Source organism: Sus scrofa, chromosome 1, assembly GCF_000003025.6.
Source record: "Sus scrofa isolate TJ Tabasco breed Duroc chromosome 1, Sscrofa11.1, whole genome shotgun sequence".
Taxonomy (NCBI): Eukaryota; Metazoa; Chordata; class Mammalia; order Artiodactyla; family Suidae; genus Sus; species Sus scrofa.
In genome coordinates, this window is record NC_010443.5 from 204,341,480 (window position 1) to 204,367,669 (window position 26,190).

Below are 26,190 nucleotides of genomic sequence, written 5' to 3' on the forward strand. Positions count from 1 at the left end.
AAGGGACAGAGAGAGGAAGGAAGGAAGGAAGGAAGGAAGGAAGGGAGGGAGGGAGGGAGGGAGGGAGGGGAGGGGAGGGGAGTAGAAAAGAAGGGGAGTGTTAAAGGATAATTTTAGGTCACAAAGAATTTCTGGCCTCATATTTGCTCTAACTTTTGAATCTGAAACCCAATTAAAATCTTTTTACAATAAACTAGAGATGAAAAGTTTAAAATGAGACTAACTAGCTACCAAAGGAAAGAAACTTTGGCTCTTTTCTACAGACATGTTTATTTTCACATATTTATTCCAAGTTGTATTTGTCAGTACAATGCATTTGTTCCCTCTGAAAGAGGGCAAGGGCTGGGGGCCAGGGGGATTGCTGCCTTTGGCTTGAGATCCACTAGCAGGAAGGACATGCACTTTATAATACATACACACATGCCATAAGGTTTGCAAATGATCTTACATTTGTTCAGTAGCCAAAAAGAGGCGAAGAATGAGAATGAAAACAAATGTGTTTTAGCAACATCAAGTCCAACTTTTCCATCTTCCTCATGAGGAAAATGTATATTATGAAACTCTAGGACTCTCACAACCTCACCCCATACAACCCTGGAGCTGGAAATTTATGACTTATTTTGGCCGGAGACAAAAGTTCTTCATTCTGCCCATATCACCCAGATGTCCGTCGTGAAATGAGGGCCTGGAGAATCACAACATTTTTATTTGAAACTATTCATATGCAGGGAAGCTTTCACTCCTCTTCCTATCTAGTAGCACAATGGCCATGCCCTGGAATTGAAGGGCACCTTACACATTCTTTCAATATAGACATTTACTGAACAGCTATTCTGTTCTAGGCACTGCCCACTTGACATCAGAAATGAGCAAACTAAATCCCCAAAAAACTGAGGACTCCATGCAAGGTCATACAAGTAGGAAAGAATAGGGTCAAGATTCAAAATTAGTAGTTTGATAAAAATGAAATGTAAAATCCCCCAAAAAGGATAGTTTCTCCCAGAGGCAATGGGTCACACTGTCTTTTATTAACCAGGTTCCCAAACAGGTGACTGTCTTCCACTGGGAAAGGATCTCTCTCCTGACCAGAGAGTCCTACCCCTAAGCCAGGGGTAAGGTTGGCCCTGAAGCTCATTGGAGTTGGCATATGTAGTTACGGGCTTCACTTTCTGATCACATATAAGTATGATGTTACGGAGAGTTCTATTCTTTATTTTTTGCCTCTAGGTAAAACATCCATTCCCTGAAGTAGGTAGTTCTGGTATCCCTCTTTTTTTGCTCTTAATATCTGACATCCCTTTGACTTCAATTTTTCTCTCTCTCTTTTTCTCTCTCTCACTCTCTCAAACACACACACACATATCCTTCCCTCCATCTAACCCCCACCCTCAGTGGCTAAAACTAAGCAAAATAGTTAAATAAACTCACCTCTTCTACTATACAAACTGGGCTCAAACAGAAAAAAATAATAGAATTTAAGGAAGTCTGACTCTTTTTTGGGGGGGCCAGGGGTAATGATAGATGCTGAATAGAAGATGGAAATAAACTCTGTGGTTAAGAAATTTAATGAAATTGAGGTGAAGTAGATTTCAAAGGATTTGCATAAACCACCCCAATCTCTGGACATTAACTTAATGATTCACTAAGTTAATAACTGGAGGCTTAAAGGATCATATCTATAGGCTTAATAATGGAGTGGAAGAAAATGTCAGAAATCACTAAGTCTATTTGCCACTTTGGCCAAGGTTGATCTTGAATAGTACCAGACAATTGGATAACGGCTCATAACTACATGGTCATAGCTCACAGGAGTGCATGAGCAATCACCACTTTTTTGTCCTGACATGCTGGTGTCCACAAATTTTCCTTTAACACTGGAGATTAAGTCATTTCATAAAAAAAACTTGAATGAGGAATTGAAACATAAAGAAATCTCTTTATCAGAAAATCTTTTCTTCACTACCCCAACCTTGAAATCCCCTGAGAGCTAGAGACAAACCTCATCATTCTACTCTCATGCCCTCCAATAGGGTAGCAGTTTTAATGCTGGATACACATTAAAGTCATTTGGAGAGCTTTCACAAAATTATTGATGGCAGGGTTCCAACCCCAGAGATTCTAATTTAAGTGGCCTTCAGTTATTTGTATTTTTTTTATAAAGCTTTCCAGGTGACTCTCAAATACAGCTGGGGTTAAGAACCACTGCTGCAGATGTATTACCTATTTATAGAATGAGGCAGGCAGTAGGGGGGAGATGTCTCAGTTCTTAAAATATCTTGCAACTATAATCAGTAGAAATGCAGTATAATCAGCAGAAACTTAATAACATGCTAAACTCGCAAGAGCAAATTCTTGCCCCCTCAGGCTTTATATCCTTAGTTATACTTAGGAACTTGTCTAATACATAGTAGATGTTCAATAAATATTTATTAAGTAAATGACCGAAAATTGAGGAGATTTAGTCTTAAAGGTCATGTTTCTGAGAATTTACCCATTTTTCTAGGTTATCGTCTTTGTTGTCATGTAATTTTTCATAATAGTTGCAATTATCTTTTTAATTTCTTAGACATCCATTTTAATACCTCCTCTTTAATTTCTGATTTTATTTTTTAAATTAAAAAAAATTTTTTTGGCTACATGCAGGGCACTTGGAAGTTCCCAGGCCAGGGACTAAACACACGCCACAGCAGTGACCTGAGCCACAGCCAGATCCTTAATCCCTTGAGCCACCAAGGAATTCCTTGGACTTTATTTACTTGCACTTGCTCTCTTTTTTCTCCCTCAGTCTAACTAAGGGTTTGTCAATTTTGTTTATCTTTTCAAAAAACCACCCCTCAGTTTAGTTGATTTTTTTCTATTCTCTATTTGATTTATTTCTGCCCTGGTATTTATTATTTCTTCCCTTGCTAACCATAGGCTTAGTTTGTTCTCTTTTTTCTAGTTCAGACCAATAACAAAGAAAGAGATTGAAGCAGTAATCTAAAATTTCACAACAACAACAACAACAAAAGAAACCCAGGACCAGATGGCTTTCCAGGTAAAATCTACTAAATATTTAAAAAATAATTAATGCCAATCTTTCTTAAACATTTCCAAAAAACAGAAGAAGGAATAGTTCCAAACTCAAAATCTTCATCATTCTGTTCCCAAAGACAGATAAAAGCACTGCAATAAAAAAAAAAGGTGAGCCCAATATCCCTAAAAATTATGGATGCCAAAATCTTCTATAAAAGCCTAATAAATTCAATTCAAAAGCACATTAAAAGGATTATACACCATGAAAAAGTAGGATTTATCCCTGGGATGCAAGAATGATTCCAAATCACAAATCAGTCAAAATGAAAAACTACATGAACAGAATAAAAGATAAAAGCTATATGATCATCTCAACAGATGAAAAAAAAGCAGTTGACAAAATTCAACATCCATTTAAGATAGAAAAGCTCTCAACAAAACAGGTATAGGAGGAACTTAATTCAATACAACAAAAGCCATCTATTAAAAGCCCACATTTGACATCATAACAGGAAAAAGCTGGAGGCTTTTTCTTTAAGATGCAATACAAAGAAGGATGCCCACTCATACTATTTCTGTTCAACATAATACCAGAAGTCCTAGCCAGAACAATTAGTCAAGAAGAAGAAGTAAGAGGCATTCAGGTTAGAAAGAAAGAAAGAAAATGATGCCCGTAGATGACATGATCATATATGTAGAAAACCGTAAACATTCAACAGTACCAACAAAATGATTCAAACTAATAAATGAATTTGGTAGAGCTACAGGACCCAAAACCAACATATAAAAATTAGTAGCATTTCTATATACTAACAACTAACTCTCTGAAAAAGAAATTAAGAAAATAATTACATTTTCATTAGCAACAAAAAGAATAAAATACTTAGGAATAAAATTAACCTATGAGGTGAAAGACATATACTGTAAATTATAAGGCATTAATAAAGGAAATTAAAGATGACATAAATAAATGAAAAGACATCCTATGCTCATGGATTGGAAAAATTAATACTGTTAAAATGTCTATATTACCCAAGATGATCTACAAATTCAACACAATCTCTACCAAAATTCTAATGGAATTCTTTAGAAGAATAGAGAAAAAAAATCCTAAAACTTATATGGAACCCCCAAAGACACCAAATAGTCAAAGCAAACCTGAACAAGGAAAACAAAGCTGAAAGCATCATGATTCCTGATTTAAAAATACATTGTAAAGTTATAGCAATCAATACAGCATGGTACTGGGATAAAAATAGACATACAGGCCAATGGAACAGCATAAAGAACCTGGAAATATACTTATGTTTCCATAGTCAACTAATCTTTGACAAGGTGTCAAGAACACAAAATGGGGAAAGGATAGATAGTCTCTTCAATAAATGGTATTAGGAAAACTGGATATTCACATGCACAAGAATAAAATTGTACCTTTATCTCATACCAAATACCAAAATTAACTCAAAATAGATGAAAAGATTTAAATATAAGACCTTAAACTGTAAAACTACTAGAAGAAAATACAGGGAAAAAGCTTCTTGACATTAGTCCTAACAACAACAATTCTTCAGTCATGACACCAAAAGCAAAGGGAACTAAAGCAAAAATAGACAAGTGTGGTTTCATCAAACTAAAAAGATTCTGTACAGCAAAGGAAACAATCGACAGAGTGAAAAGGCAGCCTACCCAGTGAAAGAAAATATTTGCAAACCATATATCTGATAGGGAGTTAATATCCAAAATATATTAAAAATTTGTATAACTTAAGGTTAAAAGAAAAACCCAAATAATACAATTAAAAATGGCTTGATGACCTGAATAACATTTCTCAAAGTAGACATACAGATGGTCAAAAGATACAAAAAGGTGCAACAGAAGAAAGGGTGGGGGGAAAACTGTAATTGTAATGTATACATGTAAGGATAACCTGACCCCCTTGCTGTACAGTGGGAAAATTAAAAAAAAAAAAAAAAGATACAAAAAAAGTGTTCACCATCACTAAGCATCAGGGAAATGTGAATCAAAACCACAATGAGATATCACCTCACATCTCTTAGAATTGTTGTTATCCAGAAGATAAATGGAAGAGGATTTAGAGAAAAGGAAGTTTTATGTACTATTGGAATTTAAGTTGGAAAAGCATTGTGAAAAACTGTTTGGGGATTCCTCAAAAAATTAAAAGTAACAACTATATGACCCAGCAATCTCACTACTGGATATATAGCCAAAGGAAATGAAATCTGGATCCTGAATGGAAGCATGCACCCATGTTCACTATAGAATAACACATAATACTAAAGATATGAAAACAACCTAAAGGTCCCTTGAAGAATGAGTGGGGAAAAAGTAGTAGGCATACACACCCACCCACCCACACACACACACACACACACACACACACACACACACAAAATGGATTTTTATTTAGTCTTAACAAGTATGGAAATCCTGCCATTTGTGACAACATGGATGACCCTAAAGAACATCATGCTGAGTGAAATAAGACAAACACAGAAAGACAAATATGATATTGCTCATATGTGGAATCTAAATGGTAAAACTCATAGAAGCAGAGAGTAAAAGAGTGATTCCCAGGTGCAGAGGAGTAGGGGAAATGAGGGGATGCTGATCAAAGGGAACAAAGTTTCAAGTCTGCAAGATGAACCAGATCTAAAGCATGAGATCTTGGTGATGACAGTTAACAATAGTAGAGTGTATACTTGAAATTTGCTAAGAACATGGACCTTAGATTAAATGTCAACACACACACACACTTATGCAGAAGTGACGGATATGTTATTTAGCTTGATTGTGGTGATTTTTTCACACTGTATATCTTTACCACAACATCAAGTTTTACTCCTTAAATATATATTATTTTAAATGTTGAAGACATTTCAATAAAGTAGGTTTTGTTTTTGTTTTTTTGTTTTGTTTTGTTTGTTTTTAAAGAAAATTGAAGGGAAATTAAAAGATCAGGAGTTCCCATTGTGGCATAGTGGAAATGAATCCGACTAGGAACCATGGAGTTGTGGGTTCGATCCCTGGCCTTGCTCAGTGGGTTAAGGATCTGGCATTGCTGGGAGCTGTGGTGTAGGTCACAGATGTGGCTTGGATCCTGTGGTGCTGTGGGTGTGGCATAGGTCGGCAGCTGTAGCTCCGATTAGACCCCTAGCCTGGGAACCTCCATATTCCATGGGTGTGGCCCTATAAAGCAAAACAAAACAAAAAGATAAGAAAAGCTATTGAACTAACCAAATAAGGAATTTTGTTTTTTAAAAAAAGACAGCCAAGAGTTGCAGATTTCCAATATGGGTAGTAAAGGCTATGGACACTAAACACATTTCCAACCATCTTTTATTCTAACAAGCAGGTTTATGGGAATATTCGAACTAAGGCATCTCTTCCATAAATTGGTTCCAAACATTCGGCCGTTGGCCTTAGTAGAGTCTGCTTCTGAAAAAAGATCACATTTTGGAATAAAACATCTCTCTAAGATTATATGACCTGGAATATCAGAAGTCCTGGTAATACATTTAGACCAGGTTTTGACTCAAAAAGTAAAAGGAAGGCAACTGCGAACTCTTAAACATATACCCCAAAATGTGAAATCTCCCCTAACACGATGAAAAGATCACCTCACATAAAATGACATGATTAGTTGGGACTTACTCTGAACTTGTATATCTTTCTGTTAAACAAACCTCAAACATTTCCAAGGAAAACAAGGCTAATAACACACAACATTAGATGAAGAATAACAGATAAATCTTGCTTTGGGGCTCACTTGGGCTGAATGTTCTAAAACCTCTTAAAATCAGTCTTGTGAACCTTAATTGAATGTTATGACAAAGATGAGGTGACTGTAAAAGAAAAAATATTTGTTTAACACTAAAAATGTTTTCTTGGTATTTATTATCTTACATCAAATCTTAACATTAATTTTTTTATTTTGGTATTTATTATTATACAGTATAGAAATTACTTGCTAACTAAAGCTTATATTCATGTGCGTTTCAATATTTTTATGGGAGAAAAATTGGGTTTGCAATTGAAAAAATCAGAGGAGTTAGCTTACTTTCCCTTAGCACAATTACTATGAATGACAAGTTTGAATGATCTTCCCCATTCCTGTGAGATAAAAATCCTTGGGGCTATTTATTTTAATTTTTCTGTGTTGATATTGACAACATTCTGGCAGCCACTTCTCTCTGGAGTAATACCATAATATTATTTTTTTCAGGCACCTCTGCAGTATGATGACTTTATCTCTTATTCATCTAATAATTTTGTTCAACTAAAAAAAATTTTACTCAAGAATTCAAAATTTATTAACTTTTTAAAAAAATGTTCCATCCCTATAGGTAAACCTTTTTTTGTTATTTGTATGTGTATGAAATTGACAAGTTTTTCACTTAATTGGATGAGATTTAACAAAATATTCATATTCTTAATATATTAAATAACATATAGTATTAATATGTTAATCCATAGTACTAACTAGTTGGGAGATTAATGTGGTATTTCACAAACTGAAAAAGGTCCTAAAAAACTTCTGAATTTTTTTCAGTCAAGGTTGACACTACACTTAAGAGTATCAGCTGACTCTTGCCATCTGAAATTAGCTGTAGTTTACACCTCTGACCTTGATCTTGGCACAGACCTAATACAGTGGTACATATGATGTTACACACACGATTCCTAACGGGCTTATACATCTGGAACTCCTTTGGAGCAGAGCTAATGACCAGGCTGAAGACAAAACTAGAGCTCTGAGAGAGAGACTTTTCATAGCAAAAATTTTAAAATGTGCTTAAATAATTTAGATTAAAGAAGAAACAATTCCCAAAAACACATAATAACTGGTCAACCAGACAAATGCATTTGCTAAAAATATGATTTCAGAGTATTTAGTGGGAGAGGTGAAGAATTAAGGAGAGAAGAGGCGACTTCTCAAGATCGTTGGTATATTGTTTAATTCACTTGCAATGAAATAAAAGACCATCATAAGCACAAGTAGGTAGAACCCGTTTTCTAATTTAAAAAAATAAAGAAAAGCAGACATCAGGTACCTCTTGGCTATACCAGACCAGCAACATTGCATTATGATGCCAGACAAACAACAATTGCATTATTAGAGTTACTCTATGAAGCCTAGTGGACTGTATAGAAAGTAGCAAAATTTGTAGAAAAAAGTTTATACAGTGTCTCCCTTTATTGCTCAAACCAAAGTTGCAGGGAAAGGCAATGATCAACACTCCAATATTAGAAATTGGGAAAAATCAAGCACTGCTTAGTTTCTGTGAGCCTAGAAAAAAAGTCAAGGGAGAAGCCAAGGTAAGGATCCTACTCGATATCTCCCTGGGTCAGGGCTGGTTCACCAGTATCAGGCACCGGCAATTGAGAATGAAGTATTTGATATTTGATGCTTGTCTATGTTTTCACACAGCTTTGCCTCCACTGATTTTTTTCCTGCAATTTAAAATATATACACTAGTATGTATAAAATAGATAACCTAAAAGGACCTACTGTGTAACACTGGGAACTATACTCAATATCTTGTAAAAACTTTTAACGGAAGAAAATTTAAAAAAAAAAGAATAGTATGTAAAATAACTTAATCACTTTACTGTATACCTGAAACTAACACAACATTGTGAATCAACTCTATTTCAATAAAAAGCATAAAACAAAAACAAAAGCAAAACCCCCAAAAGATCACTCAGAAGATTTTCTCTACTCAGAGGGCTAACCAAGCCTCCTCCAAGCTCCAGAGGAGGGAACATACTTAACCCCACAAGTTGAACCATTGTCATCTAGTCCATCTGACTATTTGAGCTTCCTTTACAGTTCTCATTTATTGGCAACAGAATAATCACTATCTGATAGTCTTAAAATTATCAGACCTAAACATGACCAACCAGATCATACCACCAGGGCTGGAAAAGTGGTCTGGCAGGTTAACTCAGCAAGTGGAAGCAAGTTATTTGGGCTGAATTGGAATGCTGACCATTATACTACAGTGCACGTCCTAAGTACCTGCTGGGCTTCTAAGGACATACACATTTATAACCTCATCTTTCCCAAGAGCTAGAAGGTAAATGAAATGAATTTGGATGCCCAAATCTTGAGTGGAGAGATGAAATAAAACCCATTAAATTCATTAACCATTAAAAAAAAAAAAAAGGAATTGCCACAGAAAACCATTCATGGTAGATTGCAAAAATGGCCCTAGTTCTTTACCAGCTCTATGTCTACTGTCTGTGTAACAGTTTTGCTCTCCCATATTGCCTTTGAATTTGGCCAGCTAACTTACTTTGGCCACTTTACATACTTTTAAAAAATTACATCAGGACAATTTATCCGTTCCCAACATTATATTTTGACACCATTCTTCAACAGGGCTTCTGTTGTGACGTGGCTTTATGCTGAGCTGTACTGATTCTGTTTCTCTTGAGAAAAACAGCAGATAGGTTGATTCAGGTGTACAGTCCATTCTTTTAATATTTCCTTATGTCCTTACCAGATTTAGAAATGCCATCTGATTGAAGACTTTTTTCCTTCTTCTTCAAATCCCTGAATAATAGCTGGTCTGCTTTTCTCCCCCATTTTTTTAAACTTTCTATCCACTTCAGTATGAGTTTCCTGAATGTATTTTTTCATTATTCAAAAGTCAAATAGGGATGGACCTATATATGTTCATAATTTTAGAATTTACATTATACTTTTTCTATTCACTATAAGTAAATGACTAGTGAAATCTTCCATAGTATCTTAATAAAATCCTAAAAACTAGACTTTTAATTTCCTAGATGACAAAAATAGCATATGTGATGATTTGTCAAATGATAGACTTTTACTTGTGATTTTAATTCATCCCAGTACAAGATTCTCATAATGTAATATTCACATCCCTGAGCCAATATGAAAGTTCCCATATATTTCTTACCAGTTTTATGAGACACATGTTTTGGCCCATCCCTACAGAATATTCAGGCATGCTAACTTGGGCCAGCTACATAATAGGAGCATTCCACACTTATACCTTTTGGCTTTATTAAATGTTTATTATCAGTTATGCCTTATAGTGTATCACTATGCAACATCATAAGGTACAGATTGAGGAAGTTTTGATATTCAAGATTAAGAGAACATGTGAAGCATAGGGATGAAAGATCTGTTCTTTCTTATCAGCTTATGGATCTGATTTGATATGAAGCTGGCCTCCAAAGGAGACTGTAGTGGATGCAACTCAGTAGTGGATACAACCAAAACATTCATCTTCAGTGTAGACCTGAACACCAGAATGGCTAAATACCAGAACTGGTCTGATATCATTCAAGATACACCCTTTGGCCAAGTTTCACAGGGTATGTCACTTCCATTGGATCTGGTCTGGAACCAAAATGGTCTCTAGTTACTAAGTGATTCAATGAAGACCGACCTATAGAGCTCTTAGCTCTCTCAGACCCTGTGCAAACCTGGAGGATACAGACAAAAGTAACACTTGGACCCTGATTTCAAAAAATTCTCACTGTTATTAAAACAAGTTGACATTTTCTTTTTTTTAATATAATGATTTTTATTTTTTTCCATTATAGCTGGTTTATAGAGTTCTATCAATTTTCTACTGTACAGCATGGTGACCCAGTTACACATACATGTATACATTCTTTTTTCTCACATTATCATGTTCCATCATAAGTGACCATAGTTCCCAGTCTTTTTCTTTTCTTTTCTTTTCTTTTTTAGGGCTGCACCTGAGGCATATTTGACCCCCAGGCGAGGGGTTGAATCTGAGGTATAGCTACCGGCCTACGCTACAGCCACAGTAATGTGGGATCAGAGCTGCATCTGCGAACTACACCACAGCTCATAGCAATGCTGATTCATTAACCCGCTCATGGATACTAGTCAGGTTTGTAACCTGCTGAGCCACAACAGGAATTCCCAAGTTGACATTTTCTTTAAACCACATGTCACCACTTTCTGCTGTTTGTGAAAAATCTGGAAGAATCAGTAGATGTATAATTTTTCCTTCTTCTGTTTCATATTTTATAATAATATTTTTATATAATATTTTATAATGTATAGTATTTTGATCAAGCCTCTTCCTTGCCACATATAACACTTTTCACAGTCAAATAAAATCTTTCATTAAAAATATTACCATAGTACTTTGTATTTTATAGTTTGGAGAAAAATCTAGTCATAGACCACACAGCTCAAGAAGCAGTTTTGAAATTATTATTCTAGGTAAAGACTTTCCACTCTAACACCTCAAAACTTTTCCTTTCAGCTTAGGAACTGTTAGCCACTTACTTCCCCCTTCATCATCACCTGTACCATTCATGTCTCCATTTACACTGCAGTTTCTCTTCTTTCAAATCTCCTTATATTCAAAACGCATTGTTCAGGAAACTGAATGATCTTGGGAACTTCTGGCCATGCCAGCAGTTAAAAAAGCTAAACCAATACACCATTCATTTGCAAATTACTTGGTAAGAATGGAACCCAAAGTAAACTTAATATGCTGTTAACATTAATATTTTTGCTATTGGTATCATTATTACTTGTTAAGATGGTGCCAAAAGTATATTACAGAGCTATAGATACTAGATCCATTTCTAATAAAAATTCTCCTTGCAGTACTAACATGAAAACAGATAAGAAAATTTGCTTGGTGAATGAGATAAATTCTATATTGCTTATCATGCAAGATTGTATAAACACCTGGCTGGAGATAGTCATATTTAATTCTTTGGGCCTTCCTTTCATTCCTTCATCTGGATTTGTGTGCCACAAAAACTTCTGCATTACCCTCAAAGTATGCTTCCAAGCTGCTCCCTCCCAGGTCTTGCAAAAGCCCCACCTGCTGTGGGTTCAGGACTTACTTGCTGCTGAGGCAGCGTCTCAGTGAGTAGGAGGCCCCTCCACCACAGGTGCGTGAGCACTCGCTCCACGGACCCCAGGCGTCCCACAGGCCATCCCGGTCCTCTTCAGAGCGTGCTGTCCTGGAGCTCTGTGAGGAACAAGAGAATGGTCAGTACGAGTCCTCAATGAACCAGGAAATGTGTGTCCTAAAATGTGGTGGTTTGTGTGTCTATATATGCTGTCCTTGCTGAGGATGAAAATGGGCTTAGAGAGATTCTTTCCAATTTAATAGTGTGCATATGTTTGGGGAAGAAGACATATGAGGTTAAGGACCCTGGGCCATGACTGTAAAGGGCAAGGGATTGCACTAATGGGAACAAATAGAGAAAGGTTGCCACAAATCAGAATCTGGGTTAGAGGAAGATAAGTTGCACTGAAGTGACAATTTTGCCTGGGGTTCACACGTCTACTCTTTGTTGCTTAGTGAAGAGAGAAGCCAAGTTCAGAGATGTTTCTGCTCTGAGAAACTTGATTTGTGCATACCAGCACTGCTTTCCAAACTTTAACGTTCTATACAATTGACTTTTTTTTTTTATGAAGCAGCATTATGTCCAGTTTTCAGATGTGTTAATTAGAATAACTGCATGAAGTAAATTTAGTAAGGCACCTCCTTTGAGCTGGCATTTCAGAGATCCAGTGAACACTGAGAGGAGAAAGGCTTGAGCCTCAGTTCTATAATCCTATGAAAATTGAATACCTCCCTTGAGATATTCAATTTAGAAAAGCCTGGCTATTTCTAGATCTTTGGTGCCACATCATGACCTTTGTGTGTAGCACTACAGTGGACCAGTTAATACTTGGGAAGTCAGGGGTGTCAACCCTGCACCAAAGTGAAAATCTGGTATAATTTATGGCTGGCCTTTCTATACATAGTTCCTCCATATCCACAGATCATATAGTATCATTGTATTTACTATTGAAAAAAACCGATATAAGTGGACTTGTGCAGTTCAAACATGTGTTGTTTAAGTGTCAGCTGTACCTTCTTGTTGGAAAACTCAGTCGACTGCCCAATTCCATCCATCCTTGCTCCTGGTCAGTTAAGTGGCTCTAAACCTCAGGCCACTCCAATTGCATGGAATATAGATAGTAGTAAACATCATTATATACCTCCTAGGACTATTAAAAGAAGAGTTTCTCCAAAGCCCTCAAACCCAGAATGGTGTCATATTTTCTCCATTACTGGCTTATCTAAATGTGGTTCTCAACTAATAGTTTTGTGGTTAATTTCAGAGGCAACTGCAGCAACCAAGTCTCAGGTGAACAGCCTTGAGCCTGACAGTTACAAGTAGTAACACACTTAGAGTAATCACATGAAGCAACAATTTCTCTGCACCTCACTGCCCAATGGACACTTAGAATGACCTCCTGTGTGCCTCTTTATCTAGAAACTTCTTCCACTGGAATCTGAACAGGTTATCAAGGATTTAAGGTATTGTGGGATGAAGCACAAATTAGCTATAAAAAGACTCTAGAGTTAACATTTGCTCAAAGACACATACACATATACAGTCTACTTGGAAAATACTTTTTCCAAATGTTGGAATGAGGGGTTAAACTATTAAAGAAGAAAATGAAAATGAAAGTAGGTGCTGAGGAAATGGATGATAGGTTTTTGTAAAACTGCAGTCATAGAAGAGATGAAGTTATATTATAAGTAAAGTGTTTTTCAGACATCAACAGCTCCTGAAAAAGTAGTAAATGGGTTATGGGACCAGTGGAAGAAGGGTTCTTACTACTTCAAGATCAGCGAGGAGTCACCTGAGTCTCTGGTTTTCCTCTTCTCCCAGACAGACACCATTTAGCTTAAGCCATCTGGAGCTGTGTATGTGACTGTATGAAATAGATGTCACACACCTTGACATTCAAAAGGGGGGCTGCTCCTCTAGTGATGAGAGAACCATTTTTCCTGTGGTGCGCCCACATGAAGTGGAGAAATCTACACCCAGAAACATCCTGTCCACATACCAAGCTTTGGAAATGAAGTTGCAGATTGCATTTTTAGCTCCCCTACCTCAGGTCCTATAAATCTTATCTAATTCTTGGCTTCTTTAAGGACTCAGAATACAGGTTGCCGCTACCAACTCTACGTGGTAGGGGCTGTGAAGCTCTGCTCTTGAGCACTTGCAGATGCTAAACAGTAACTGGGCTCTTGTAAAAGTCCATTAGCTTTTTGATGTCCTTTCTTAAAGAGCTGGGTGTGTGGATACTGAGGCTCACGCCTTCCCATATATTTGCTGCTGGCTTTGCTGAGGAAATTTGGATCATCTGGTTCTTATCACAGCTGCACTGCTGGGGGATATGATGAACTGCCAGTGACACAGTGCACAGTCTTTCGGAGGCCACTGCATGAAGCCTGTCCCTTGCTACTGAGGAGAAAAGTCAATTCTGTAACAGGGTGCAAAAGCTATCCAAGCCACAGCAGAACTTTGGGGTACCTGTCCTCCTTTTCCTTTTACTGTGCCCATGCACACACATACCCCTTTCACAGGCCTTTAAGGCACCTAACTGGGCCTAAACTTGGGGGAGAAAGGGAAAATGCTGGGATTCATCAAGTCCAAATGTGCCAGGCTGTATGCTAGAATTTATACACATTATCATATTTAATCCGTAGCATGAGCCATGTCCATTGGAAATTTTTTTCCAGTTTTACAAATAAGAAAATTGAGGCTCAGAGAGGTTGAACAACTTGCATCATAGTGCCGCAGTGTGGGAGAAGGAACACAGGCTTGGAGGAGAGACAGACCTTCCTAATCATTTGCTGGTAAACTTGACTACAGACCTTTCTTGGGTCTCTTTGAGCCTAAATTTATTCACCAGGGAAATGAGGACAGTAATGCTTTTCTTCCTAGAGTGATGATGAAGATTAACCACAAAATTATGTGCAAGGTGCCTAGTGTAGTTTCTTGCATGTTAGTGTTAATTATTTCATCTCTCCACTCAAGCCACCCACCTCCACTTCTGCATGACCCCTCCCCAAAACTGTACCAAGTCACACAGCCAGTACCTGGTGGAACCAGGTTTCATACCCATAATGTGACCATTTTTAGGGCCGCCTGGTTTCAAGTTTTGAAGTTCCTTTTTATTTTATCATTATCAGTACATAATTTTTTAAATAGATTTTTTAAAGAAGAATTTCTTATAAAAAATTATTTTGTCCTCAGACTCTGTTCTCAATCTAGGGATAACAACTTGGAGATTGAATTAAGACAGCTTCATTACTTTTTAGGAAATGAAAGCCTGACTCTGCTCAATGTCAAATGCTTCAGGAAGATTTCCATTTCAGGACTAGGGTAACTTGATTTGTTTGTATTCTATCCAAGGCCAAGGCTGGATTACAGCTCATCACTCGGGAAGCGCGGAGAAACCTCTGGGCATTTTGAAAGGCTTAACCAGAACACAATTTCACAGCCAGCTGAATTCAAATCCATAATTGCTGATACGAGCAAAGCTTAGTATTCAGGAAATTTGCAACTCATCATGGAGTACTTTGCATCAGTTTATCTCAAGGAAAGGCCTAGTAAAATATTCTATCACTGTCAGTTTCTATTACTTTAAAAGCACAAACTTCTTTCTGGAAATACTTTGCTTTGTTGTAATACTGATAGAATATTAACAGAAATACTACTAGGCATTTTTTTTTAAAGAGATTTCAAACTCTAAGTTTGGATGAAAATCTCTCTAAATATATTTATGTGTGTAAATATACACATCCCTATGTATATTTATGTGTATACATACATATATGTATCTATATACACACATTCTCATCACACATATATGCTATATATCACATATACACACGATATATACACATATCACATGTATATGATACATATATACATATGTAGCACACATATATACACATGTCACACATATATGATATATATATACACAGATATGTTATATATCACATATATATGTACACACACACATATATAACATATATATCTACCAGACACACTTTCAGAAAGAAAGTCTGGAAGATTGAAAGAGATTTTCTACTAGAAAGACTCTGTCAGCCTGGTGTTCTTTTTTCCACTATAATAATTTGCTTTTGAATAACAACTGTCATGGCCAAACTCTTGAATCCTAGAGGCTGCTCAATTAGGAATAGAAGACTGAAGCTGGTAATTCCATTTCTTTCACAAAGGAAAGAGGACAATAGGAGAATTGTATGCTGTAGAAACTGCAGTAATTTTAAAAAAATCATTTATTTCCATGTTTGTGCTCAGTGTCATTACCTCCTTGGCCCTTGCACTGTGGGGATATTTTAAAGCCTTTATTCTATGTCACCTAGAGTGTGAAACTTAAGCCATTTTACCTGGAGTTCTAAAAATGAAGCGGATCTTCCTGGTTACTGCTTTTTTTTTTTTTTTTTTTTTTTTTGGTTGTTGTTGTTTTTTTTCATATACTTAGAAAGAAACAGTCTCCAGTGGAAAATAATATATAGGCCAAACGCCAAGGAAAACAGGGAAGAGTTATGTCCTGGGGCATCCACACCCCTCCTGTCCCACAAACAGGCATATTTGAAACACCCCCTCAAATGAAATTCCTTCTTTGCTCTTTTTGTGAATTCCTGACTTCCTGGTGAGCCAGTTAGACTTTTCAGTTTCCCTTTCCATCTCATCTAAGTCCAGTTCTGTTTAAACGGAGGCTCCTGTCAGCCATAGATACTTTCTGCAGCACTGGCAAATTTTGCTGAAATGCATTTCCAAAACATCTGTAGAACTAAGGAAACATCAGAGGCTCTGGAAAGCACATGCTGGGGTTTGGAATCATGGAAAAAGAATTCCTGATAGAGAAAAGGCTCACTTTGTGACTCCTTGAGGACACTAGAAAGTTAATAAATTAATGACTTTACTATTAATTTAAATATGAGTTAATTTAGTATGAGTTTGCTGAACAAAAACCCCGCATTGTAATTGGTTTTTAGAGAAGTTGGAAGAAATGACTAGTTACCACCATGCCACTATCAAGCCTTTCGTTTTAGGAGAACGTTCCTAACTCTTCTTTGGTTGACCATGGTGCCCATCTGAGCTAAGAAGGACAACTGACTGAAATGGTTCTGAATGAGGCTCCAGAGGACTTGGGTTCTATTCTATAATTTAGATTCCTTTCCTCTGCTCATGAATGGGTATTTTCCTCACTGAAGTCCCACACTTTCAGAGTGTGGCATGTATATTTGGAACTGAAATCTAAAGCATTCTCTCTGACTCAATATTAAATGTTCTTTTCAACTTTTTTTTTTTGGTTTTTTGGGTCACACCTGAGGAATATGGAAGTTCCCAGGCTAGGGGTCGAATCAGAGCTACAGCTGCCAGCCTGCACCACAGCCACAGCAACACGGGATCTGAGCTGCATCTGTGACTCACACTGCAGCTCAGGGCAACGCTGGATCCTTAACACACTAAGCAGGGCCAGGGATTGAACCCACGTCCTCATGCACCACAACAGGAACTCCAAGCTGACTTTTTATTTATTTTTTTTTTATGGCCACACAGTGGCATATGAAAGTTTCCAAGTCAGGGATTGAATCTGAGCCACAGCAGCAATCTATGCTGCAGGTTGTAGCAACTGCCAGATCCTTTAACCCACTGCCCTGGGGATCAAACCTGCACCTCTGCAGTGACCTGAGCTGCTGTAGTCGAATTCTTAACCCACTGTGGCAAAGCAGGAACTCCTCTACATTTTTACTTCTACTTTTGCTCACATTAAATTCTCTTTACCCAGAAAAAGTATTAGAATGATAAGCTCTTACTCTCTCAATCTTTTTCAAAATCTGTAATTATTTGATAATACCATCAATGCATTATCAATTTGTAGGGGTTAGTACAGAATACATTAAACTGAAAGGAAGACTTTGTAGCTCTTTTGGATGATGATTTTACATAGTGACTATCTTCCCAATGAGATTGTCAACTCTCCGAGGGCAGGAACTATGCTTTCTATTTTCGAGCCACCTATAGTTAGCATTGCAATAATTCCTAGGCATGCCATTCAGAAGAAAACGTAACAGACTTGGACAAATATTTAATAGAGAGTGAAAGGCTTTAGAAGTATGATTTGTTTTAAATCCTAGGTTACTTGTTTATTTGTCATCTATTTCTTAAAAACATACATAGGATATGGGATAAGCATAGGAGTGGGGTGAGAGGGAGCAAAAGAAAGGGGGAGATAGAAGAGGGGAGAGAGGGAGAGAGAATCAGGGGAGGGGGAAAGGAGGGGAGAAGGGGAGGACATTTAGCTACTTAATATTTCCAAGTTCTGGAATTTTTTTCCTCCAGTTCAAATATGTACCGCCACCACCCCTCAGTCCACACTAGGAAGTACATTTTGTCAAAAACACTGCACCTGTATCTCAGGTGCATATTTTAAAACACAATAGCTCTCTCTGTGTCTTAAACAGAAAACATTTCCCTCTAGTTTTCACCTGTAGCTGTACCTGTAGGTAGCAGCTTGAATAACTGGAACTGTTTTGCAAGTGTTGCAATTTGGCAGTAAATCATTTTGGGGATTTATTTACGGTCCTGATGCTACTTTCCATCATCATCAATGTAAAGGAAACCAACCAAGCATTCCAGCAATCCAGAAGCATAACTGCTTACTGCAGACTCATGTCAATAATCAACAGATTCCCTTGGCCTCTATACCCTCACCCGATGCCTTGGGGCCAGGTAGCCTTGTAAACAAGGCAGAGACGGCAACCAGCAAGTTGATTTACTGCTTTGAAATGATTGTCTCCCACACATGTGCACCATTTTCAACAGCTCCTATGTGATTCTCAGAGTCTCCCGGGAACTATTAGCAGAGCTCTCTACCCACATCCCTCTATCTTTCAGCTTACACAGTGACCTGTTGCTTTCTCATGAATCCTAAATTCTAACCCTACATGCTAAGGTTTCTGTTTCTTCTCACTTCCTGAGCCCAGCCTAGTGCAACAACACTGTTTAGAGGCTTCGTAATTTAGTGGGGGAAGTGAGATAAATAACAACAAAATAGTTGACTTCTCAGAATTCTCTACATTTGACACCAAGTCTTATCACTTACACTTCTGAAATGTCTTGCTTCCATTCTCATCCTCTCCAATCCCTACTTCCATTGCCTTAATTCTGGTTTTGGCATTTCACGCCTGGGATTTTGCAATAGGCTTCCCAAATGATTTTTCAATCCCACCCACCAGCCTGTCCTACACATTGCTGCCAGTTATCTTTCTAGAATGCAGAGCTAAACTGTTCCCTCCCTAAGAGACTTGCTCTGGTTCCACTGCCTGCCTAGAGCTGGTGGCATCTAGTAATGGATTCCAGATGGGCTACAAGGACTCAGAAACTCTGTACAACACTTTGGGTATATGTGTATTATTGTCATGCATCTGGAAAGAGGATTCACGACTTTCGTCATGTTCTCTGAAGGAGGGTAAGAGCCACTAGGTATAAGACAAAGTATAGAGTAGTATACAAGCCCTTCCTAACATGAACCTAAATCAGTGTTCTAGACTCATTTTTGCTGCCCCTGATCACTCGCATCCTCTACCCTCCAGTGACAGGGCACTGCTGCTCAGGCAAGCTTCTTGGAAAGCCCTGATATTCTGTTCACGATTCTGCTGTTGGCTAGATTGCCTTCCTCTCCATCTTCCACGCATCTTTTCCTGGTATGTACTCCTGCTCCTGCTTTAAGATGCAGGTCCAACGCCAATCTAGTGGGACATTCCTTAATCTCCAGGCAGACTCAATTGCTGACTTTCCTGTGTACTTTGAGCGTATTACTAGGACTGCATACACATGGCTATTTCAGCATTTGTCAGCCACACATCTATTCTAGAGAATGGACAGTGTGTTTCTTAAGGGCCATGACAAAGATGAAATATGCCTTTGTACCCCCAAGTGCCTCATAGAACACCGGATATATAATCGGTCTTAGTGCATATTCATTGAATGAATAATTAATGCAAGGCAAGCCAAGACAAGTTGTAGTTGAGTGTCTAATTCATAACGGCTGTCAGCTTTCGCTCTCATTTATATACATTTAGATTCTCTCAAGACAGGGGGGGAAACATATATATATATATATATATATATATATATATATATATGCAGAAGCTGAAGATAAGTCAGAGAATGCAAGAGGACAAAAGTCAATTGACTTACAAAAGAAAAAGATGATTGCATTTCTTGCTTATTTACATGTCTTTTTTATGCCAATTTTAAATTTACCCAAAATGTTAAAAGCTGAAAGATGATTGACCTGTTACATCTTGCTTTAATCTAGCCTACTTCAAATCTTAGATGCCTATCTGCCAAAGAGCCCTCATCATTGGGTAAACAATAGTCAGCCCTTCTGGGACACTTGGTAAGTAATGCTTCACGGAGATGAATGTGCTGGGATGAGGAGGAAAGGAAGACGGTGGCTGAGGGAGTCCTGACTTGATTAAAGGCATAGGTCACCACTGTTAAAAAGTAAAATTAATCAAATTATACTTTCATTAATGCAAAAATGAGTACTGCATCAAAACCCACAGATAACAGAAAAATTCAATGTTGATCCACATTAGCCAGAAAAAAATGACTCGATAGGAGCAAGTTTAGATACAAATTTTACAGCCAGGTTTCTGGACTAGAGAGTATAGATTTCCATTAGAGTCCCTGTCAAAATAATTCTAAAAATTCAAATCCTAGAGATCTGACATTTAAAAGAAATTAAGATATGCAAATATTGATATGAGGCCTTGAAGACAGAGACTAAGTAATATTCAGCTTTACACCCCTATTTTTTTTAAATTAAAAAAAGAAAATTTAATTATAGTTGATTTACAATGTTTTGTCAATTTCTGCTGTACAGGAGAGTGACCCAGTTTATATATATATATAGACACACATACTTTTTCTTACATTATCCTCCATCGTGTTCCATCACAAATGATTAGATATGGTTCCAGTGCTATACAGCAGGACCTCATTGCTAACCCACTCCAAATGCAATAGTTTGCATCTACACCACTAATTTCTAATGCAGGGCTTAATACAGAGATATTCAATGGGTGTATAGTCATTAACTGATTTGTGTGTGTGTGTGTGTGTGTGTGAGTTTAATATTAAAATGTTTCAGAGAATGAATCTGGATAATACTGACAGTTAAATTTCTCAACAAGGACACAGGCTGGGGGTTAGGTTAGGACTTGCCCATTGTGTAATTTTGGGCCAGATACTTGCTGAAACATCCCTAGCCATGAAAATGTCTACCGTTTTAAATTAGCCTGTCCCATTTAAACATATTTACAAATCAGTTTTCTAACCTGTCAGTGAGACATGAACATTTGCTTGGTATAACTCAGGGTTGGTGTAAAATTATTTTAGAAATGAAATTTCTAAAATATGAAAATGTTGACAGTACTAAATTGCTAAATGAAATCCAAGTAGAGATGACCTATTGCTTTGGCTATAAGAATCATTTTTTAAAAGTAATTTTTGGGTTTTTTTTGTGTTTCTTTTGTCATTTTTAGGGCCACACCATGGCATATGGAGGTTCCCAGGCTAGGGGTTGAATCGGAGCTGCAGCCACTGGCCTACACCACAACAACAGCAACACCAGATCCGCGCTGCACCTTCGACCTACACCACAGCTCATGGCAACACCGGATCCTTAACCCACTGAGCAAGGACAGGGATCGAGCCCATGTCCTTGTGGATACTAGTTGGGTTTATTAACCACTAAGCCATGACAGGAACTCCAAAAAGTAATTTTTGAAACAAAGACTTTCTATTAGGAACTTCTTTCTTCTACAATATAATTACCAGCATCCAGGACCTGTGTCAAATCTTAGTGACTTTTGAATAATAAAGCAGGCAAAATTATATCCTGTATTTTTGTTGATCAATGTGCACTATTAAATTCTTTGAAAATCAGTGAGTACTTGTAAGCAAAATTTTCCCAAATGACGAGTTAAAAAGTTAGCTTTATATGATGGTTTTCAGTTTCTTTATTGACTTATTTCCTATCCAAGTGGTAAAGAATCATGGTTTTTCACTTTATGCTATTTCTACTAATGGCTATATCAGTAATTTTTATGACATAATTTATTTTGTATCAAAACAGAAGCTGCTATTATGATTCTCTACTGGTATAATTTCTAGTGGTTATTTATTTTTTAATTTTTTTAAATTTTATTTATTTATTTATTTATTTTTTGTCTTTTTGCCATTTCTTGGGCCGCTCCCGCGGCATATGGAGGTTCCCAGGCTAGGGGTCGAATCGGAGCTGTAGTCGCTGGCCTACGCCAGAGCCACAGAAACGCGGGATCCGAGCTGCGTCTGCAACCTACACCACAGCTCACCGCAACGCGGGAATCATTAACCCATTGAGCAAGGGCAGGGACCGAACCCGCAACCTCATGGTTCCTAGTCGGGTTCGTTAACCACTGCGCCACGACGGGAACTCCTCTAGTGGTTATTTAAAAAGTATTCTGATTTCTGGAGTTCCCATTGTGGCTCAGCAGAAAGGAATCTGACTAGCATCCATGAGGATGCAGGTTCGATCCTTGACCGTGCCCAGTGGATTAAGGATCTGGTGTTGCCTCAAGCTGTGGTGTAGGTCACAGACGTGGCTTGGATCCCATGTTGCTGTGGTTGTGGTGTAGGCCAGCAGCTAAAGCTCCGATTCAACCCCTAGCCTGGGAACCTCCATATGCCATGAGTGTGGCCCTAAAAAGACAAAAAATAATTTTTTTTTCTAGATATATTTTCAACATATTAAGTCTAATCAATAACAATCGAGAGTTAGTTGTCTTCATCTAGCTTTTATCTAACTACAGCAATCAGGGCAGATATTCTCTAGTGAAATGATTTATTTCACAAATATAACAGTCTACAATTTTAATATTATACAGAGTAGACTGTGGTATATGTCCCTTATTTTTTTTTTCTGTCTTTTGTCCTTTTTAAGGCCGTGCTCGTGGTATATGGAGGTTCCAGGCTAGGGGTCTAATCGGAGCTAGAGCCGCCAGCCTATGCCAGTGCCACAGCAATGCCAGATCCAAGTCGCGTCTGTGACACCTATACCACAGCTCACAGCAACGCTGGATCCTTAACCCACTGAGCCAGGCCAGGGCTTGAATCTGCATCCTCATGGTTCTAGTCGGATTTGTTTCTGCTGCACTACGACGGGAACTCCATGTCCCTTATTTTAAATCACTGCAAGAAAGACTTTGGTTTCCTAAAAGGACTTGTCTTGATCAATTAAAATTTGTTATCATTCTTTGTAAACAATACAGATCTACTTGCAATGAGATGGAATATAATATTGGTGGTTAATATGTTATATTCCAGTTAGCTCTTTCTATCTCCCAGTCAGGTTCATGAAAAGTATTTATGTCTTTGAGCTGGCTAACTTTCCTGTACTGTTAGCATTTTGAAATCATAGTTGAAAAATATCAGTCAGTACTGTATATACGGGAAGTAATACAATCTTTCATTCCTTTGTAACTAAGTGACACTGTCAAGGAGCCATTAGTGAAACCTTTTATTAAATGTTTATTAGCATATGAAACTATGATTTTTGTGATTCTCATGAGCCCTTCTTTGACTTTCAATGCCTGACAAAGTAGAAGCAAGCACAGTTTCTCCAAGAATTCATAAAACTTAATTTTTGCTCTCAATGTGCAAGCATTTTGAGCCTGTCATTATTTTGTTTTCAGCAAGAATTCCTTTTCTTTCAGCATCTTTCAGTGTTATTTAATGGTAGGGATAATATTTATATGCACTGCATTAAGCATAGCTAGCAATGTGAAAAGTTAATAGGCTGATGTCTCAAGTAATGTTATAATCACTAAAAATGCCTCAGGAATACATTAAAATGGATCTTGGCCACAGACAATATCAAGATTGCTGAGGTGCACCACAGGCATCTTTTTTTTAAAGCCTGTTTTGTAATAAGCAGAGAAAGTGAAGGTGCTAAATCATGGTTTACTATCCCATTACTCACAGCCTCTCTGTCTCTGATGCTGAGCCTCAGAAATCAATTTCACACATGGCTGCTATCACCATTCTCTGAGCTATTAAGACAAGAGCACTTTCTCTTTTTATTAAAACCAAGCTCACTTTTATCTCACGTCTCCAACTTTGTGTTTTTCTGACTTCACTCTCCACTTTGTCAGTGGTGAGAGTTAAATTGTCTTCTGCCTCCTTTCCTTTCACTACTCAATTCTTTGAAAGGCTACCCAAGGACATGGTGCCCACTTCCTCAATACCCCCAAATTCTTGAACCCTTTGTCATCTGGTTTCTGCCTTGACACTTGAGTGGCATGGCTCCCCTGAAATTTGCCAGGATCCTATCTAGCTCACCACATCTGAGGACCTTCCCTCAGACTTGCTCTGGGATATGTTTGCTGGCTTCTCTGGCAGGGACTCCTGGCCGCTTCCTCTCCTGCCTTCTCTTACTCAGCCTGACTAGTAGATGCTGGAATCCTTATGGCTGTCTCCTTGGGCCCCTGCTCTTCTCTCTGAGTTCCCAATGATTTCACCCAGTTTCCCTTGCTTGCACTCTTTTCTTTGTAGATGAAAGGGAGAAACATTTCTTTGTAGATGAGCGGGGGAAAACAGCCTCTACCAGGCTTCTGTTTCCGCTTACCCAGATGCATCCTTAGTATCTTACACTGGACATGTCCAAAACCAAACTCAATATTCAGGTCCTCCAATCCTTCCTTTAGCAGTCCGTCCTCTTAACATAGCTATGAATATATAGTTATTCCTTTTTATTTTATTTTATTTTATTTTTTTTGGTCTTTTTAGGGATGAACCCATGGCATATGGAAGTTCCCAGGCTAGGGGTAGGGGTCGAATCGGAGCTACAGTTGCATGCCTATGCCAGAGCTCATGGCAAGGCTGGATCCTTAACCCACTGAGTGGTGCCAGGGATTGAACCTGTGTCCTCATGGATACTAGTCCAGTTCATTATTGCTGAGCCACGATAGGAACTCCTATATAGATATTTCTATAAAACATTTCCCTTCCCTTCAACCTCTCCATCCTCCACTTCATCCCATCCCCCCACCACATCCCCCCACACACATACACACCCAAACAATTGCTTGTACCATATATTTCACTTCTGCGATGTATCTCCTTTCTCTTCCCTCTTTTCTGTTTCATCTGCTCGTGCCCTAAATCAGACTGTTCCTACAGTCTGAATACACAATTGGCATTCCAGTCTGCTTCCAAACTGGTCAGGTCAGTTTCTTTGGAGCACAGCTCTCCGTGTATCAAAACAGCTGAAGATATGGTTAGAAAGGTGGTCTGGGATAGGGCCTTGAGTTCTAGTTGAGGAATTGGTTCTTGAGTAAATTGACAGCTGACGCCAATGAAAGCTTTCAAGGAGGGCATGAGATGATGGGAGTTTCACAGTTTTCGAAGTACATACACATACTCAGTTGATTGTCAGAATATCCTTATGAGGTATAGTAGGTTTATGGCATTTTTGAAAAAGAGACTACTAACACTGGAGCATGGAGAGTTCTGTAAAATGGATAAGAGAGAAATCCATCTTACAACCTCTTCCCCAACAGATAAGAGGAATTTAAAATCTCTTCATGTCTAAAAGTTCGTGGGATAAGGATGGATAAGAGTCAGTCAGTCATCTCAACAAGAATTAAATGGGGCTGTCTGAGGAATCTAGGGAAAATAAGGCCAGATTCTTAATCAATTCCAATGGCCATCCAGAAAAAGAAAAATAAAGTCAATAAAAGATGAGATGACTAGTATTTGCAGCAGACTTGATACTGTCAGAGAATCTTTTGTTTTCTCTTGTGTCTTCAAATCAGGCTCAGAAAGGTCCTAATTTCTATCTTGTATGAAATGTGCATGGTTCCTATTTTCAAATAAAAAGTTTATGCATTCAAATGGCTGATAGATTAGACTTCAAATTATCCTACATCCTATTAACTGGAAGAGTTCCAGGGCTCTTTGTGCATGCTACCTAATGTAATAGGATAATCATCTTCACATTATGCATCCTAATCCTCTCTCTCTCCCTACTTTTCTCTGTTTCTCCCTCACATACACATACAATTTACAAAGTGCATTTACATCAACTATATGAGTTATTGGAACTGGTACCATATCTTTATTTTAGGAAAAAGGAGCTGCTAAAGTTTTTTTGTTTTGTTTTGATATTTTTTGTTTGGGGTTTTTGTTTGTTTTGGTTTGCTTTTTTGTTCGTTTGTTTGTTTTTGAGGGGGAGAGGGTTCCATG

The 26,190-nt window shown here is 37.8% G+C and overlaps 1 protein-coding gene across 3 annotated transcripts in view; it reads right to left on the reverse strand.

Annotated features, from left to right (window-relative positions):
• ADAMTSL1 (ADAMTS like 1) overlaps positions 1 to 26,190 on the reverse strand; it is a 1,007,583-nt gene that overhangs the window by 404,826 nt on the left and 576,567 nt on the right. For all 3 annotated transcript variants that reach the window (XM_021074260.1, XM_021074267.1, XM_021074276.1), the window contains one exon: positions 11,911 to 12,038. In XM_021074260.1, the coding sequence (XP_020929919.1) occupies positions 11,911 to 12,038 (128 nt within the window). The remainder of the gene's footprint in view (positions 1 to 11,910; positions 12,039 to 26,190) is intronic.